The sequence below is a fragment of the Molossus molossus genome, unplaced genomic scaffold (genome assembly GCF_014108415.1).
Source record: "Molossus molossus isolate mMolMol1 unplaced genomic scaffold, mMolMol1.p scaffold_m16_p_12, whole genome shotgun sequence".
Classification (NCBI taxonomy): domain Eukaryota; kingdom Metazoa; phylum Chordata; class Mammalia; order Chiroptera; family Molossidae; genus Molossus; species Molossus molossus.
Window position 1 is genome coordinate 97,655,893 of NW_023425347.1, and position 19,422 is coordinate 97,675,314.

The 19,422-nt window shown below is 44.4% G+C and overlaps 2 protein-coding genes across 4 annotated transcripts in view; one reads left to right on the forward strand and one right to left on the reverse strand.

Annotated features, from left to right (window-relative positions):
• The window catches only part of MTOR (mechanistic target of rapamycin kinase), a 123,065-nt gene that overhangs the window by 41,695 nt on the left and 61,948 nt on the right, over positions 1–19,422 (forward strand). For all 3 annotated transcript variants that reach the window (XM_036257223.1, XM_036257226.1, XM_036257225.1), the window contains 2 exons: positions 3,062–3,224; positions 3,357–3,502. In XM_036257223.1, the coding sequence (XP_036113116.1) occupies positions 3,062–3,224; positions 3,357–3,502 (309 nt within the window). The remainder of the gene's footprint in view (positions 1–3,061; positions 3,225–3,356; positions 3,503–19,422) is intronic.
• Positions 12,831–17,882, reverse strand: ANGPTL7 (angiopoietin like 7). Its single transcript, XM_036257227.1, has 5 exons — positions 17,227–17,882; positions 14,783–14,883; positions 14,021–14,215; positions 13,205–13,403; positions 12,831–13,000 (listed from the first exon to the last, which is right to left on the reverse strand). The coding sequence occupies exons 1-5, from the start codon at positions 17,594–17,596 to the stop codon at positions 12,831–12,833; spliced, it is 1,035 nt and encodes a 344-aa protein (XP_036113120.1). The 5' UTR covers positions 17,597–17,882.

Genomic DNA, 19,422 nt, shown 5'->3' on the forward strand with positions numbered 1-19,422 from the left:
GCCAGTTTTGCTTAGCGGTTAGAGCGTCAACCCGCAGACCAGAGAGTCCCAGGTTTGTTCCTGCTAAGGGCACGTACCTTGGTGGCAGTTTGTCCCCAGTCCCTGTTGGGGTCATGTGGGTGGCAACCACTTGATGTGTCTCTCTCACGTCAATGTTTCTCACTCTTCCTCCCTCTCTCCCTCCTGCTTTATCTGAAGATAAATGCAAAAAATGTCCTTGAGGTGAGGATAAAAAAACAAAAAGAATTGGTAATAGTAATAGGCAGTAATAAAAGGACTAGTAGTTTTAATTTTGCTAACTTATGGGGGGAAAGTAAAGAAAAAGGCAAGTTGAAAAAGATCATATTGCAGGAAAAACATCCATCTTAAGTTGCTAGTAGACCTTAGTAGATTTAGGTCTAAAGTTTTAATTGCAAAATTACAAAGTCATTTACAACTCTGAAAACAACTGTATAATAATTCAGTATAACCTATTTCCAATTATAATGTGTTCTAATTGTTTATTGCTACATTACAAATACCCTGATACTTAGTGGTCTAAAACAACAGTCATTTTATTTGGCTCTTAAATCTACAGTTTGGGCACTTGAGTGACAGCTTGTTTCTGCTCCACACAGAGTCAGTGGGGGTGTTTGGGGACTAGAAGATTTACTTTCAAGATGGCTTATTCACATGTCTGGCAATTTGGAGCTGAGTATCAGCCAGAAATTCAGCCCTGGCTAGAGGCCTCGGTCCTTCTCCACCTGAATTGCTTGATGGATTGCTTGGGCTTCCTCGGAGAATACTGGCTGGGTTCAAGAATGGGTGTCCCCGAGGAAGTGCATGGTATTTATATGACCTAGCCTTCAAGTCACATAGTGTCACTCTGCCATACTCTGTTGTCCACGGTAGTCAGCATGGAGAGGAGACATGGATGCCATCTCTTCCTAGGGAAGTAGCCCAGTTCCAGAAGAGCATACGCAGCAGGAGAGTGTGTCAGCCATCTTTGGAAAATAGAATTTGCTATAAAAAACACTTTTAAATAGTAAATCTTAAACAATCATTAAAACTTGGTTTATGAAAGTTATAATGTATGTAAAAGATTTATAGTATGTAAGTGAATAAAATGGAATAAAAAATGGTATAAATGTGCGATTTAAACTATTAAAAATATATGTACAGCCCTGGCCGGTTTGGCTCAGCGGTTAGAGCATTGGCCTGTGGTCCAGAGAGACCCGGGTTCAGTTCCCACTAAGGGCACATACCTTGGTTGCAGTTTGTCCCCGGCCCTGGTTGGGTCAGGGTTTTGCGGGAGGCAGCCACTCGATGTGTCCCTTTCACGTCGATGTTTCTTTCTCTCTCTCTCTCTCCCTCTCTCTCCCTCCCACTTTGTCTAAACAAAAAATACAAAAAAGGTCCTTGGATGAGGATAAAAAAAAATATATACATATATATACACACATAGGTATATATATACACACACACACACACACATACATAGGGAAAAGATTAGAAAGTTATACAACAGTGATTATCTCTAAGTACGGAGATTTAAGGAGTGATTATTTTCTCTTCATTTTTTTCCCGACTTTCCAAATTTTTCTGCAGTAGACAATTATTATTTACAATGAGGTATAAAATGGTGACTTAATTAACAGATAGCCCTTTTCATTCGCAAGAAGCAGAAAGCAAGGCGTTTCATTTCACTTTTGGCAGCGCATCTGGTTTGCCATTGGTGATTTAACAGTGTGTTTAGTGACGGTCCCTGGGACTGTTGCTTTGATGCCATGATTTGGTTCATCTTAAGTAGTTTTCGAATTCTTTAAAAATAGTTCTTAGGACTTCTCTGTTTCTGTAGTGTGCAGATTTCGTATGTTTAACTGGCGTGGTTTACCTCTCTTCTGCTCCAAGTCACTTTTGAGCATAATGTCATCCAAAAGAGACTTGTGATAAATACACACATGTGTGTTATCCCCTCAGTGCCACACGTTTTCATTTGGGATCCAGTGTGGCCTCGGACCTAAATCAGAAGGTGTATTTCTTAATTTGCACAGACTTCTTTCTGACTTTATGTTATCCTTTGAAGTGCAAATATTATTTCTCCCATTAGAGTCCAGAATTCTATACATTGGTCTGATTTAATCTTTTAATGTAACAGAAAGTGGGTACAGAGCCATCAAATGCTAAACTTACACATTACAGCCATAGTTTGTCGTTTCCAACACCCCTCCCCCCACAGTCACCAAAAAAGAGCAGGTAGGATTAAAGTTCAGGTGTCAAGGGTAGCAAAGATGTCCACCCATGTGATGCTGTAAGGATTTAAAATAGTTTTTGCCATGTTAGAAATGGCATCTCTGTTCCAGGTCTTTGCAAGGCCCCAGCTGTAAGAGACTGACTTAGACAATCTTTTAAGACTTACAGACTTGGATTCTGTTCTGTAATGCTTCCAGTTTCTTAACCTCTGTTGTCATTTTGTTTATGACCATCCAAAAGAAGGGTTCTGGCTATATTTTGAAAAGCAGTAGCAGATGCTGCCTTTGCCATTTCCGATTTTAGGAATTTGGACATTGCCTGAGAAACATGCCAAAAACCATTTGAAGATTATTTTCAGGATTCATTAATGCCAACTTCTATGATAGAAGCCCCTTCCTGTTCATTTTTTCCAATGAGGAGAAGTGATGCAAAACTGCCAAGGAATGTGCCTTTTACTTTTCTCTGTTCTTCTTCCTCCTCCTGCCTCCCCCCCTCCACAGTCCCTGTATATCACAGTGTCTGCACCTGCACTGTAAAATGCAATAGTCACTACCCACATGTGGTTATTTTCATTTCAGTTCATTAAAATTAAATAAAACTTACAATTCAGTTCCTCATTCAAACTTAGCACAGTTCATGCCCTCACTGCCCAAGGGCCACGTGTTGGACAGGGAAGGTATCGACCATTTCCAGCGAATTCTGTTGGACAGCACTGTTCTGTGTAACCAACATCAATGATGCCGCGAGTAGACTGGTAGGTATGGCTCTGCCCCAGGCAGAGGCGTGCGAGGCATTTCCAACCCCTTTCTCTACTCTTCTCTGCCTTCAGGGACCTCTTCAATGCTGCATTTGTGTCCTGCTGGTCTGAACTGAACGAAGACCAGCAGGATGAACTCATAAGAAGCATCGAGTTGGCCCTCACCTCTCAGGACATCGCTGAAGTCACACAGACCCTCTTAAACTTGGCTGAATTCATGGAACACAGTGACAAGGTGAGACTTCTCCCCACTGTCCAGATGGAGCCCGGCAGGGAACCAACTGGTGGGAGGGGAGAAGCACCCAGCAGCCCACTCTTGTGCCCCACCTGCCATTTTCCTATGCTGTGGGGTTCTGCTCTCCTCCAGGGCCCCCTGCCATTGAGAGACGACAATGGCATTGTTTTGCTGGGTGAGAGGGCTGCCAAGTGCCGAGCATATGCCAAAGCGCTACACTACAAAGAACTGGAGTTCCAGAAAGGTCCCACCCCCGCCATCCTAGAGTCTCTAATCAGGTAGGCTGTAAACCCTTTTCAATTGCTGCCTTTATCTCAGATGACCTCTCTTCTCCCACTGTTTGTTGCCAGTCCACTGGAGTCACTTGGAGACCTGCTCTGTGAAATTTGCCGTCAGGTCTGGTCAACACATTTAAATGAGATATGGTTGCAGATGGCTCTCCCCAGTATTCCAGCCATAGTTGTCATTTCTGTTGCTCCTTAGCACCGGGGCTCCTCTTGTTTTCCAACCTGTGCTTGCTTGTCTGAATAAAGCCAGTCTAGAAGCATCTCTGTTTCCATGGCAGCGTAGGAAAGACAGAGCTTATGTCTGGGTTAGATAGTGCTCTCTGGGGTAGGGTGGGAAGTACTGGTTCCTGTGCCCACAAGGCCACCCAAAGGCAGGGTGGGTTTTCATTGACTGCGTATGTTGGTGCCTGCACCTGTGATTATAAAAAGCAGGGCGAAGTCTGAGATTCGGTGGTCTTTTCCCCTGATTTGGTTATGTTCTGTCCTGTCATAAGCTGGTACTGAGTCTTCTGGGTATGGAAAAAATAGATGGTTTAATAAATTTTCTGCTGTTGTGAAATTACAAGGAGCCTGAAATGTTAGCTTCGGATCCTGGAGAACTGCTCACTTCTAATGATTATCAGAGAATATTAACTCTGGGATCTAATTATCTCTCTGTAAATGCCAACATGACAGTTTAGGAAGTCTCCTGGCTAGTGAGTGCCTCCGCTGTGGCTGGAACAGGCTGCTACTGTGTGTGGTGCTCCCTTCACTTGCGAGTATAATCAGATAGCAAGTTCTCTGCCAGCTCTGCTTTTGAGTAGATGCTAAAAAGTGTTCCTTTAGACACTAAAAAGGGATTTTAAAAAATAAAAATAGAACCATGTTTTTGCCCAGCTAAATTGGACTTGGAGAGAATGTTGATTTCTAAAACACCATACACTAAAACATGGTATTTTAGAAGCATGCCATCCTGATGGGGTAGGCTTGTTTCAAATTAGGCACAGCAAGTGTGAAACCTCCGTTTCTTCCTCCAATCTCTGACTTAGATCATGTAGTCTTGTTTGATAATGAACAGAAAACCTGGTAACTGAAAATAACAACTTGAACTTCAGATAACGTTTTGTACACTAACTTCCCTGCTGACCTTCTTCTGTTTGATACCTCTCTGAAACCCCCCTCATCCCACCCCATATTTCTTCCAGATTTGAGAAATCACAGAAGCATTGCTATTTAAGCAGATTTGTAGTAGAAAGATAGTCAGGGGCCTGGAAACATGTTTAAGAAGGTCATTTAATTTCTTAAGACAATATAATTGAAAATAAGTCCTTAGAATTCCCTGCAGATTAATGTTGGCTTTAAGAAAATAAACACCGCCCTGGCCGGTTTGGCTCAGCGGTTAGAGCATCAGCCTGCGGTCCGGAGAGACCCGGGTTCGGTTCCCGCTAAGGGCGTGTACCTCGGTTGCAGTTTGTCCCCTGCCCTGGTTGGTTGTGCGGGTGGCGACCACTCGATGTGTCCCTTTCACATCGATGTTTCTCTCTCTTTGTTCCTCTCTCTCCCTCCTACTCTATCTGAACAAAGAATGGAAAAATGTCCTCGGGTGAGGATGATAAAAAAAAAAAAAAAGAAAAAGAAAATAAACACCTTGCCCTGGCCAATTTGGCTCAGTGGTTAGAGTGTCGGCCTGCGGACTGAAGGGTCTCAGGTTTGATTCCCAGTCAAGGGCACGTACCCGGGTTGTAGGTTTGATCCTCGGCCCCAGTCAGGGTTGTGTGGGAGACAACCAGTCGATGTGTCTTCCCCACATGGATGTTTCTCTCTCACTCCCACCCCCTTCCACTCTGTCTAAAAATCAGTGGGAAAATATCCTTGGGTGAGGATTAACCAAAAAAATAAAAGAAAACAAACACCTCTGTTCCCAGGTAAAGCCAGTACTTGGAGCTCTGTGGTTTGTTCCTAGTCTGATTCAGCTCAGCTTGCCTCTCTTCAGTTGAACTCCAGACCAGAAGGTTCACCCATTTTTGTTTCTATTTGTAGCTTTTCCTACTGATTTTCTAAAACTGCTTTTTTTTTTTAATACTCACTCGAGGACATTTTTCCATTTTTTGTTCAGATAGAGTGAGAGGGAGAGAGAGGAAGAGAGAGAGAGAGAGAAACATTGACGTGAAAGGGACACATCGAGTGGCTGCCACCCACACGACCCAACTAGGGCCGGGGACAAACTGCAACCGAGGTACGTGCCCTTAGCGGGAACTGAACCCAGGTCTCTCTGGACCGCAGGCCGACGCTCTAACCACTGAGCAAACCCGGCCAGGGCCTAAAACTGCTTTTTTAAAGCACCATTGTGATGTTCTGGCGCCATTTTCACTGAAGGATGTTTTAAGAAGCGGCCTTAAGCAAAGCTGCTATTACAGAAGTTGCTCTCAGCACTCCCCCAGCCCTCCATTGAGCCTCGTGGAAACTCCTCCCAGCGGTCAGATCCGTGGTGGTTGTATGTCCTGAGCTACTGCTTTGGTCTGGTCTTTGGGACCTTGCTCTGCAGTAGGAGATGGAATTCCCTGCTTCACAGTGGCTACTGGAGAGCTTGCAGCTCGGTTACTGGCCCCCCTCTGACAAAAGATGTCTTCCCTGTTTTGTCTACTACCCTGTCCGCCTCTAGCTTTATTTTTCCTACTCTTATTTTCTCTTCACCATTTGTCCACTTTTTAATTTATATTTTTAATCCTCACCCGAGGATACTTTTTCATTTATCTTCAGATAGAGTGGGGGAGAGAGAGAGAGAAACACCGACATCAGAGAGACACATCTATTGGTTGCCCCTCGCATAACCCCAACCAGGGCCGGAGACCCAACTGCAGCCGAGGTACATGCCCTTGACCAGAATCGAACCCATGACTCTTTGGTCCGAGGACTGATGCTCTAACCACCGAGCAAAACCGGCCAGGGCATTTGTCCACTTTTTAAAAAACTCATTCAAGTATATACAATGAGTCTATTGCCTAATTATTCTTGAAAGAATCAGGTTTACTGTACACAAGAACATGTTTGAACAGCTCTTAGTTTTTTGTTTTTGTTTTAAAAAGCTGTGCTGTGGTGACAGCATTGTTCTCTTGCTGCTAGATTGATTTATTGATCTTCCTACCTATTGACATTTTCCCCTGTCAGCTCAAGGACAAATAAAATCCATGTGTAATCCCCAAACCAGGGCTAACATTAGACAGTGTAAACTATATTCATCTCCTCAAAAATTTTATGTATCAGTAAGTATAATTGCTTCTTAGGGGAACAGAGGATTAAATGGGTATTCAATTATTTATAAACACAAATACACACACACACATACACATGGCTTTTACTTGGTTAGCCCATAGCACTGACTTAGCCCATTCAGGCTGCTATAATTACCATAGACTGGGTGGTTTAAACAACAAACATTTATTTCTCACAGTTCTGGAAACTGGGAAGTCCAAGATCAAGGTGCCAGGTTGGTTGGGGTTTGGTGAGACTCTCTTCCAAGTTGCAGGTGTTCACAGGTTGGAAAGCTCTGTGGGAGCTCTTTTATAAGGGCACTAATTCCATTGATAAGGGCTCCACCCTCATGGCTTAAACATCTCCCAACGGCCCCTCCTTCTTCCATCACATTGAGGATTAGGCTTCAATGTAGATTTGGGGGGGGGGGGGGGGGTACACAGTCTACAGCACCTGCTTTTCTTTCTCTACCCTAAGTAGAAGTGAGGGTCTGATCAAAACTGGATGCTTTAGTGAAAGCATCCTGACATATAACCTTAATTTAAGAAAATTTTCTGACACATCTGCAGAATTAAAAATAGAAACAGGAGCCAGTGCTTACTAGGCAGACAGGCAGCTCTGACAGCTGCCCATCAGGCCTGTTCTTTCTCATGCCATGCGTATCTTCTTGTCTCATGTCTTAGAGGATGTGCTCAAAACAAATTGGTCTTTCCCTTCGGGTGGAGTTCTGTCCTCTCTAAGGTCAGAGAACATGCTGTGCTCATCTCTGAGTCCCACAGAGAAGCTTTAAAAGTATTCACGGTCGGAGCCTGTGCCCTGTAGGTAGAGGGGCTGGGATGTTCTGTGCGTTCTTTAACAGCTGCTCTCCCTTTGCCCTCTGTCCACTCAGAAGTCTTCCTAGAGGGTGAGTAAACCACAGATGCTGGCTTAGAGCCTCTGTTTTATGGTAGGTTGTCATTTTATGGTAACTTTCTTTTCATTCAATATTAATTTTGTTGCAAAATGTTTATACTTCGATTACTCACTGTGTCTCTATAACAATATGAGTAAATTTCAGCAACTGTACTTTTGTTTGTTAATTTATTTTTATTGTTGAATGTATTACAGATGTTCCTCATTTTTCCCCTATTGACCCCCTCCTCCCCACTCCCACCCCCCTCCTGCCTTTCCCCACACTGGTGTCTGTGTCTATTGGTTATGCATATATGCATATAAGTTCTTTGGTTTATCTCTTCCTACCCCCCAACCCCCTTCCCTTTGAGGTTTGTCAGTCTAACAACCAATCTGTACTTCTTAATTCCTTCACCTTTTTCACCCATTCCCCCAACCCCCTCCCATCTGGCAACCAACAAATTGTTCTCTGTATCTATGAGAATGCTTCTGTTCTGCCTGTTCATTTTGTTTGTAGATTCAATTGTCGATAGATAAGTATTCATCGCCATTTTGTTTGTTTATATTTTTTATATTTTTCTTCAAGAAGACCCTTCAACATTTCGTATAATAATGGTTTGGTGGTGATGAACTCCTTTAGTTTTTTCTTGTCTGGGAGACTCTTTATATGGCCATCAATTCTAAATGACAGCTTTGCAGGATAGAGTAATCTTGGTTGTAGGTTCTTGCTTTTCATCACTCTGAATATTTCTTGCCACTCCCTTCTGGCCTGCAAAGTTTCTTTTGAGAAATCAGCTGACAGTCTTATGAGAATGCCTTTGTAGGTAACTAACTGCTTTTCTCTTGCTGCTTTTAAGATTCTTTATTTGTCTTGAACTTTTTGCATTTTGATGATGATATGTCTTGGTGTGGGCCTCTTGGGGTTCATCTTGTTTGGAACTCTGTGCTTCCTGGACTTGTATGTCTGTTTCCTTCACCAAGTTAGGGAAGTTTTCTGCCATTATTGTTTCAAATAGGTTTTCGATTTCTTGTTCTCTCTCTTCTCCTTCAGGCACCCCCAAGATGCGAATGTTGGTATGCTTGAAATTGTCCCAGAGGCTCCTTACACTATCCTCATTTTTTTTTTTATTCTTTTTTCTTTCTGCTGTTCTGATTGGGTGTTTTTTGCTTCCTTATATTCCAAATCGATGGTTCGCTTCTTGGCTTTACGTACTCTACTATTGAATCTGTGTAGATTATTCTTTATTTCAGTTAGTGCCTCCTTCATTTCTGACTGCTCCTTTTTTATGCTCTCGAGGCCCTCACTAAGTTCATTGAGCATCCTTATAAGCAGTATTTTGAACTCTGCATTGTTAGGTTGCTTATCTCCATTTCGCTTAGTTCTTTTCCTGGAGTTTTGTTTTGTTCTTTCATTTGGAACCTGTTTCTTTGTCTCCTCATTTTGGCTGCCTCCCTGTGTTTGTTTCTGTGTATTACTTAGCGAGAGCTATGGGGCTAGCTGAGACCAGATGCTGCTTATTGGATAGAATTTAGGAAAACCTGAAGCAGGATCCAAGACAGGCTAATCCTGTGGTAAAGCAACTGGCAACAGCTTGGGTGGGCCTGAAAGTTGGATGAGACGGGTCCTCAGGGAATCACCAGGACGGGGCAAACAGTGTGAGCCAGGTTGCTGGAGTTCCAGATATAGCGGCTGTTTGCCGCCCCAGGGAAGGGCTCACCAAAGGAACAAAGGCCTCTGACAGCACATCTGTCCAGGAGAAAGCCACCTCCCAGCCCTTGCTCCAATGTCAAACAACTCAGTTCTTTCTCATATGTCTCTGGTGCCTTTCAAGCTGCCTCCCCAATGCTGGATCCTGGAGGGTGCTTGTCCAAGTAAGTCCGTGCACGGGCCCTTTAAGAGGAGCTGCCTGGGCTTCAGCCACCTCAGCCTCCCTGAGCCTCAGTTCTTGCTGGTTTTTCCAACTAGAAGTGATGGGGATTCTCTTCCTGGCACAGGAACCCTGAGCGGGGCACCTGGTGTGGGACGGGGACCCCTCAGTCCTCAGGGAGGACCTTCCCAGCCGAAGTATCCTCCTGATTTTTACCCGCCACACGTGGGTCTGGGACCAGCCTGTCCGCCTCCAACCCTCCTACCAGTCTCCATGTGGCTACTGCTTTAATTTTGTAGTTGTAGGACTTCCATTCAGCTTGATTTCAGGCAGTTCTGAATGATGGTTGTTCTGTAGTTTGGTTGTAACTTTGATGTGGTTGTGGGAGGACATGATACCACTTTTACCTACCCGCTACCTTGACGGAAGTCAGCAACTGTAAGTTTTGATAAACACAATATAGATGCCCCCCCCCCAAACTTTATTGAAGAGTAATTGACAAGTGTAACTATATTTAAAGTATAAAGTATAATGATGTGATAAACATTATGGAATGATTACCAAAGTCAAGATACTACATCCCCTCAGATAGCTCATTCTGTGTGTGTGTGTGTGTGTGTGTGTGTGTGGTGAGAACGCTTAAAATATACTCTCAGCAAATTTCAAATATACAATATACGGTACTGTAAGTCACCATGCTATACAATTGGATCCTCAGAACTTACTTATAATTAAAAGTTTGTACCCTTTGACCTATACCTCCCTGTTTCCTTATCCCCCATGTCCTGGCACCCACCATTTCTTCTCTGTTTCTGTGAAATCAGCTTTTTGTTTTAGATTTCACATAAGTGATACCATGTAATATCTGTCTGTCTTTGTCTCTGTCTTATTTCACTTAGCATAATGCCCTCCAAACTACAGAACAACCATCATTCAGAACTGCCTGAAATCAAGCTGAATGGAAGTCCTACCTACAAACTACAAAACAAAGTTTCTTTCTTTTTATGGCTAAATAGTATTCGTGTGTGTGTATGTGTATGTGTGTATGTATGCCTTTTCTTTATCCATTCATCTGTTGAAGGACAGTTAGGTTGTTTTCGTATCTTGGCTATTGTAAATAATACTGCATTGAACATGGGTGCAGATACCTCTTTGAGACAGTGATTTCATTTCCTTCAGATATATGTCCAGAAATGGTATTTCTGAATCATATGGTAGTTCTATTTTTTAGTTTTTTGAGGAACCTTTATACTATCTTCCATAGTGGCTGCAGCAGTTTACACAAGGACTCCCTTCCTTTGCATCCACCAACACTTGCTATTTATTGTCTCTTTTATAACAGCCACCCTGCCAGATGTGAGGTGTGAGGTGATAATTGTGTTTTTTACGATTAGTGGTGAGCTTATTGGCCATTTGGATGTCTGCTTTGGGAAAATGTCTATTCATTTCCTTTGCCCAGTTTTTAGTTGGATTATTTGCTTGTTTGCTATTGAGTTGTATGAATTCTCTATATTTTGGATATTAACCCCTTACTAGGAGTTAAAGTTTTCAAATCTTTTCTCCCATTCTGTAGGTTTTCTATTCAATTTATTGATTATTTCCTTTGCTGTGCAGAAACTTTGTAGTTTGAGTAGTCCTACCTGTTCATTTGAGCTTTTGTTGCGAAGAGCCTTAGTTTTGTTTTAGTTGTGGGGTGTATGGGAAATGAAAAGAGAAAATCATCAGATACTTCTGCCATAGGCATCTTAGGCTCTTCTTTCTCTTATCTCCTGATCTTTTTATCCTCTTTTCTACAAGTATTGTGCTGGCTGCTAAGTGTCTCAGATTCCCTTGCTTGCCTTAGGAGGTTTCTGTTTGAGTGCCTGTCCCATGGGAGGCCCATGTACTCCAGTGTACATCTTCTCTACTAGTTTATTTCTTTGAAAATCCCCAAGGTTATTGTTTGTAAGGTTAAGGAGGTGCCCAACCATCAAAGGACTGTAGATACAGTTTTGAAATACTGAGTAAGAATCGTGGCTTACCGCACACTGAGTGTTTCAGGAAGTGGTTCTTTTTGGCAAGGAAAAATGACTTTCTAAAGGCCAAAATCATTTGTCATCTGTTATGTATTAGTTTGCTCAAGTAGAAAGTAGTTTGCAAAGTATTTTGAAGCCAAGTGATGGTATTGGCCTCCATGGGGGTTAGGTGGGTAGGCCAGATCCAACCTCTTCTAGTGACTGCTGCCCTTTTTAAAAGTCACTCACCTTTTTATTTTTGGCCTCCTGCTCATCCCATGGCTTTCCTGAAAACCACCAGATTCAGAGCTGTTTCTCATTCACCTTCTGATTTTTTACTTAAGTTTTTTTTTCTTACCATGCTCTAAGTGGTGATGGTGATCATTTAAAAACGAACAGGTGTTAAAAGTTGACTGTAGAAGGAAAAAGGAAACTTTGAACATTTAAAACAATCTATATTTTATTTTTACAAAGCAAAAATGCTTAGAAGCAGCATGAGTTATTAACCATAGTGCCATCTACCTTCATTTTTCAGCCAGTTTTTATAGACAAAAGAGGAAGTTCTTCAAGCTCTTAAAAAGTAAATAAAAATAGATATATCTGTAGAGGGTGGACAGTTTCAGGCAGTGTCGTGCAGGCATCCACGAGGCGCTTCCCCCTCCCACTGCAGCTCCCTGGCCCCCACCAGACCCGTCCTGCTGTCAGTGCTGCGCCTTGTCTGAGGCGCTCAGGGGCCAGTTGCAAGGCCTGGAGTTTCCTCCAATCAAGTCCAACCAGGGTTAGCTCACCTCCAGCAGAGCAGTTACTGTCTTTAAAAAAAAATGTAGACTGAATGAAGGTAATTTTTCATTGGATTTAAAAATAGAAAGTCCTCTTTTCCATTCCCTCCTTTCACTCCTTTCTCTAACACCCAAGTCCTCTCATCGAGAATCAAAATATATGGTTCTTTTTAGGGAACCATATTTAGGGACTTGTTTTGTGCCCTTACATAACCTTAATGGATAAAGTCATCTCACAATTATTTTTTTCATAGAAAAATCATGTGGAAGAAAGAAGCTGCTGTATGTCAGGGATCACGGCCACGAGAGCCCACTCAGGCCAGCCCCCTGAGAAGTACATGTTGGGACCCACTGTGTTCAAATGCCCCATCCCGCTTCCTGTAACATCCTGGATACGTATCACTGTATTGTGCTCCTCAGAGACTTACTCGCTCACTGGAGACTATAGGCCACTTTCCATCCATACCCTTTCTGTCCTTTCTTCCTGTCCTCCTCTGCCCTGCCCAGCCTCCATTTGTCTCCATTTCACCAGCCCTGCTCCACAGCAGGCCTCCTTTTAGGGCTGGAAGTCTTCTGGGCGGATTTTCATCTCCACCCGTTTGAGGGAGTAGGTAGAGCCATGCCAGCCGTACCAGGTGATGCCGTCCAGGTGCTTGTGGTGCTCCCCGAGGCGGTAGAAGACCCCATTGAGGTTGGAGTCTGTGCAGCAGTTGTACCAGTATCCACCTGGCGCAAGAAACAGATCAGCGCTAGCGGGCGGGGTCTATCCTACCTTGGAAATGGCTGTTAGACTAGTAGTAGCTAAGCAATCAGAGTCTACATAAAAGGAGATGCCAAAGCCAGGATATCAGCCATGCAGTTACAACTCATGCTTTCTCTTCAAGTGGGACTGTGGGTTTATACCTGAACTTCCCCCACCTCAAATCTCACCTTTGCGGAGCTGCGCACACTTGTCTAAGCAGTTGTCATTATCCTTGTCCTTGGTGCTGAAGGCTGTGTTGTTATGATAGATGAGGGCGTCATTCCCCACGTCGCCACTGTAGTTCCCCAGAAAGAGGCGGTAGCTGTTCAATTCATTGCCCAGAACAAAGTGGCTGTACTCGGCGTAGCGCACGTTGCCCTCCCAGTCCTGTCGGAGGAGGCAGGGCCTGAGAAAGACTGCAGCAGGTGTCATTTCATCCCACCCTGTACCTCTTCTGTCTCCAGCCGCAGCCATACATCTTTCTATGCTGGGAATTGAGTAAGCCTTGTTACTTATTTACCTCTACACCTGGGAATCAGAAAACAAGGGTCCTAGACCAAACTGCTCTCCTGAGGCACCATACGGCCTTGATTAGTCTCTCTGTATTCCCTCACTTCTCTGTCCGGAAGGTGTAGATGTGTGTTTTTACAGTATCCCACTTAGAGATGTCATTTGAGAACATAGTGGTGCTTCTAAGCCTTTGATGAGGGTCACCAACCAGTGTCAATAAGGTTTGCACATGGAGGACCTTGTGCCCCAGATCGCTGACTGTGGGATGACTCTGCTCTGGCCTGAGTTTGGCCTCTTCCTGTGCACCTGCAGCCTCACTTTTCTGAAAAATAGGAACGAACCTTTTCTTTCTCAACTGCACTGCAACCTGAAGGAACACCGTCGTAGTAGCTACACAAGCCTAAAGGGAGTAAGAGTAGGAAGGGCACCCCAGAGTTGTGCAGCCATGCATGGTGGCCTGGTCCAGTCCTGGGGGACCCAGGCCTTGTGCTCACCTCCATCTCCACGTGTAGCCGTGTTGGCCGTCTGGAGAGCCGGTGGATGTGTTCATTCCCCAGCCAGAAGTCCCCACGGATGTTGCCAAAGCCCTGCTTGTACTGCTTCCAGTCCCGGAAGAAGGAGATGAGGCCACTCTTCCGTCTCTGAATGATGGTCCAGCCGCCACCTGCTGTCTCCATGTCACAGAAAACCTGGAACAGAGAGGATGCTCTGGTCAAGGACCCACAGAGACAGGAGCCTGGGGTGGGCTTCACCTTCCTTCTCCCATCCCCACAGAGCCAGAGTTGTGTGCACTTCCATAGTCACGCAGGCTCACTAGGGCACGATTCCGCCCCAGTGTGGGTGAGCTGGGGCGGGGGTGGTTTGCGGAGGAAGACATCAGAATTGAGGATGGGGGCAAGTAAGTACAAATGGGTTTGAAGGGAAAACTCCAGGTACTCCTGATAGGCTCCCTCCATGGTCTCTTTTTTCTCCTCCCCCAAAGACTAGCTACTCTATGACGTGGTAAGAGAGTTAGCTAGTTAGGTTGTGGTTCTAGAATTATCTAACCTATGTTAAAAGGTTGGTCTTTGGTTGATAATGATTTGAAGGGGCAAAACAGATTCCTGGATTTTCCCCCCATAAATTGAATGTTTGGCTAGCTCTCTGGTATTTGGTGTATTTGTTTCTGTCTTGAGTTTTTTGTTAGGCCCTGACTAGCGCTGCTGTCCATTTGAGGGCATGGAGAACAGGTAGAACATGGGTGGTGATGGCCTCACCTCCAGCTCAGGGCTGCCCAGGAAGTCATCAGGAGGAAGCTTGTACACCCCAGAGATGCGGTAGTTCTTCTGGTAGAGGGATGAGCAGTCGTAGATGGCATCTACAAAAGGGACAGGCCATAGTGATCATGCAAGCCTGGGCTCCCTGGCAACCAGGCCTTCCTGCTGCATAGAAATAGAAAGTTTAAGCAAAGACTTCATTTCTACCATGGAATTCACAAGTGTTCATTACTAAGCAGTGTCTGGATGTGGGAGACCAAGAGCTAGTTGTATTTTGGCTTCCCTGGTAGTGGGACTGAGGGGTGGAGGAAGCTGTTTACCTGGAAAGCATCAATGGAATAATGAAACAGGTGATTTCAGGTTCACTGTGAAATAAATTATCCTGCAGTAGTTCTAGGCCAAGAATTCTGGAATTATTACAGAGGATGGGGGTCACATAGCAGATGCTCTAACAGATCCAGCTTCTGGGACAGCCAGCCTCTGTTAGCAGGTAACCATGACTATCTCATGGAGTCTAGTTTTGTGTTATTTCTTGGTTTGCTTGTTTGGTTGGTTTCATTGTCAGAGGTAATGGCTACTAGAGCCCTAATTAAGGGATATAGATATACAACCTTACCTTTCCCTCCTTAGTCTCACACTGCTAGACACATGCAGATGCACTCTGAGGCACCCTTGGAGGCCACACGTGGCACGATTATTAGAACAAGAAGGTGAGAGCATTGGACAGGCTGGTTTTAACTCTGGGGTTGATTGAAATGTTTTCCCAGCTGCCCTAGGGGCTACTGCTTTATCCCAGATTTATCTGCTTGTTCTAAATATTGAAGACATTGTGGAAGGGACAGTCTTTTCTGATAGAATTCAGGCAGCGGGAATTCGCGCTGACCAGAGGCTCTTCTGCCCTCTGTGTCTTGGAAGCTTCTCTTGGTGGCCATTGCACTGGGCCTGCATAGATGGCTGGTAGTAACACTTCACCATGGGGACTGTCTGAGGCAGAGCACGTCGGGGAGGGGAAAGGCTTGCCTGTGACCAGTAGAGTTCTTCACTTTCTGTTACCGATGAAAGCATCAACAACTTACCGCTTTCTCCAAGGGGCTACCTGTCTACAGAGTAGAAAGGTGACCCAGTGCCTGGTAATAGAGAAGAAAAATAAGGACTGTTTTTCTGGGCAAGAAGAGTAAGAGGCCCAGCAAGAGAGCTGCTTTTGTCTCCAAGAAACTCCTGGTTGGGAGTCAGAAAACCCTGGGAGTCAGGAGCAGAACGGGGCACAGTCAGGTTCACCTGTCTGACCTGGTCTGTGCGTGTCCGGTGTCATCTCACAGACCAAATCAGGACTCCCATGTCTGGAAAATGGCCTGAGAATACCTTTCTAGTCCCAAACTGAGGGGCAGGAAGCACAGGCTTAGAAGTAATTTATACAAGTTGGTTTAGATAACAGAACTTTTAAGTTTAATTTCATGTTAAGACTTTTTATTTGAACTGAGGCTAACCAGTAATTTAGTCTTTGTTCTTGACTTAGTTTATAGTATGACCATAAAGTTTTTATTATATCAGCAAGAAATGGCATATCTTATGCTCCTTATTAATTTCCTGAAACTTTGGAAAACCAGATTTCTCTCTTATAAATCCCTTGGTCCATCTGAGCCAAGCTAATCAGAAACAGAGTTATTTTGCAAAAGGAAATATTAAGTGTGTCTTATTTTTCACCTCCTAAATATCCAAATTTCAGCATTACATTTTCTTATTTCCTGTATTATTAAGAAGAATTTTATTTGCGATCATGGGAAGAAATAGAAATATCAGAATGAGGAACTTTGAGCAGCCTACCCTTTCCTGAACACTCGGAATTATTCGGGTGGCTCTAGGCAGTGTCCATACACTTCATTGTGAGCCAGCAAGAAGAGCGAGGTTTGCAGAGAGGATACAGAATTCTATTTCTGCCCATTCTACTAAGTGTTAGAGACATGAGAGAACTGTTTTTGGCAAAACTTTGCTTCCAGCACCAATAGATGCTATGGTTTTGGTGTTTGCTCCTGCTTCCTTGGGACTGAGGGTACAGCCGGTCAGCTCTGGGTAAGGAGGGACACCAGTCAGGAAACCTGAACCCTCTTTCTAAGACTTGCTGTGTGACTTTGGGCAAACCATGTAATCTCTCTGTGCTCCAAGATGGTAATTCATACCTTCAGTGTGCTGAAACATTGTGTGAATAAAAGACATCTGTGAAGGTACTGGGTAAATTTACAGAACATTAAAAAGCAAAAGAAATCCTCTGTGAGCCTTTAGTAAAGTGAAAATAGAGCTGTAGCATGTACCCAAGAAAGTATAGCCCTAAAGAGCCCCCAGTAATTGTCCTGATGATCAGGTTATCTAGAGGCATAGCTACAGACAGGAGACACTGGGTTAGCTGAGGGCAAGGCAGTCAGAACAGGAGGACATGTGCTCCTTACCTGCCGAGGTCTGCGTGACCGTCTGCGCTGCCTGCAGCTGCATGATGTCAATCTGGTTGTTCATCTCGGAGTACTTGCTCTCGGCCTCTGTGAGCCGCGACTCCATACGCTTGGTGCTGCTCTCCAGTTCCATCACCTGCATGACCACGCTGACCCAGTCCTTCTCCTGCTTCTTGCTCAGTTCACTCAGCAGACTGCTTAGGTTGGCAAACTGGGCCTTGAGCTCCTTCACCTCCTCACAGCAGGCGGCCGCTTTGAGCTGTGCAGGTGTCTTGCGCTTAGGGGGTTTCTGTGGCCACGCTGGGTGGCTGACAAAGGCCAGAATGAAAATGCAGAGCCAGGTCACAGCTGAGAGAGTCTTTTTCAGCATCTTTCATGGGCCTGGGTGAGGAAGGCTCTTCCTGTGGGAAATCTGAATCTGCTGGCTGAGGTTTGCAGAGCTGTAGCAGTTATAACCTCACATTCACACCCTTGAGGGCTCACCACTCTGTTTTCTCTTTCCTGGCTCTTTCTTCGCTTTTGTCAAAGCTTGAGTTTCTGAAAGCGCAGTTTAATTGGTATCTATCCTATAGCTTTCCTTCCCAAGCCTAAACACTCGACAAACTCAGCATCTTAAATATCGTTTGCTGCCTGCACCTCCACCCCATGTACATGGCGCTTTAGCCCCTCCCAGCTCATCTGGGAGGGTCAGGTGCCTGTTGGGTGAAGTCAGCGTAAACTTAGGCCAGAGAAGGGGAGGAGGGAGACAGGGCGAGTCTTTCTTTCCTTGCCGGCACAGTCTCTGGGCCGAGACAAGAGGACTGTGAATTTGTGTGTTTCCGTTTCGCCTATTAGATTATGCCCCTGCCAGCCACTGGCTCAGCTCTATCAGCAAGCAGGGTAGGGTCAGAAGAATTCCCAAATTCCATTCTAAAGGTTATATAACCATGGGGTGAGCTTAAGGTAGGCAAAGAGAGTTGGGAATAAGACCCGGGGAGTCCTGTTAATGTAATCCATGCTGTTTGCAGGAGGATCTGGTATATCTCAGCATTCTGCTGAATGTGCTTTTAACAAGCCTTCTTATTCCTCTGTCTGATCATCATTTAGTATTTTACAAAACCCCCGTTCAACTTGGATCTAACACCATCTCACATTTAAACACTTACAATTAGAAAAGCTCTAGAAGGAGGAGGATGGAATCGATCTCTTAGGAAGCAAAAGACTTCATAGTTTGTAGCCACAGGATTTGCTCAGTTATCTTTCTTTTTATATCCTTTCTCCTTCAACAAAGAGTGGGTTTCTCATACTTGACTTCAGCAAGGAGAGGTGACAGCAGGGATACAAACTCAGGAGTCATGGATGTGGTTCTGGTTTGGTCTTCAGGCAGAACAGAGAACCCTTGGCCCATAGTTCAAAACTTGGAAAATATATTAAATTATAGAGAAAAGAATCTCCATCACTGAAAAAAATCAATGTTATTCTTCCTATGCAATATGGTTTGCAAGTCTGAAATTACTCTGTCTGTATATGATATATACCCCTGAAAATTAGGGATAATGTAATTTCTCATGTACTCTATTTGAAGGGCATTCCTCCTTTGAAAACAAATGGGGAAAAAACTGGGATTTCAGCAAACCTTAAATCCTTAAAATGAGCTTTTCACTAAGAATGTACACAAAGGTCCCTTTGTCCTTAAACAGTAACCCTGTCTTTGGAACATGCTCTGCACTTTCCATGTTAAGGAGCCACTGAGGCAGTTGTCCTGTTTCTCTTTGGTGTGGGTCCCTCACACAAGCCAAGCTGACCCCTGAAAACTTTCCTTCCCTGCCATAATCCCCCAGAGTCCTTTCTGATCAGGACTTCTAGCTTCTCAGAAAGTCATTTTTGTCCCGGCAGCTGGAGTTACCAATTTTTTTCTCTAAATCAAAAAGCAATAGTGGATCGTGTGGGTCAGGGTTGTTTTTTTTTGCGTCATCTCCTTTGTTTGCTAAGGGGTGAGGTTGTTGCTGGCACCCTGTAGCAACTTGTCGCTCAGCTCAAAAGATGCTTTTTACAACTGGCGCTGTCAGTCAGTCCCTGATCTCTTTTTGCAAATATCTAGCCCACCTGGGCTCTACAGGCTCAGCTTCTGGAGTTCGTTTTATTAACACAAACTTGGCTCCACCTGCCAGCATCTGACAGGGTCTGCTGAACTCCAAGAGAATCTTCAGGATGGTC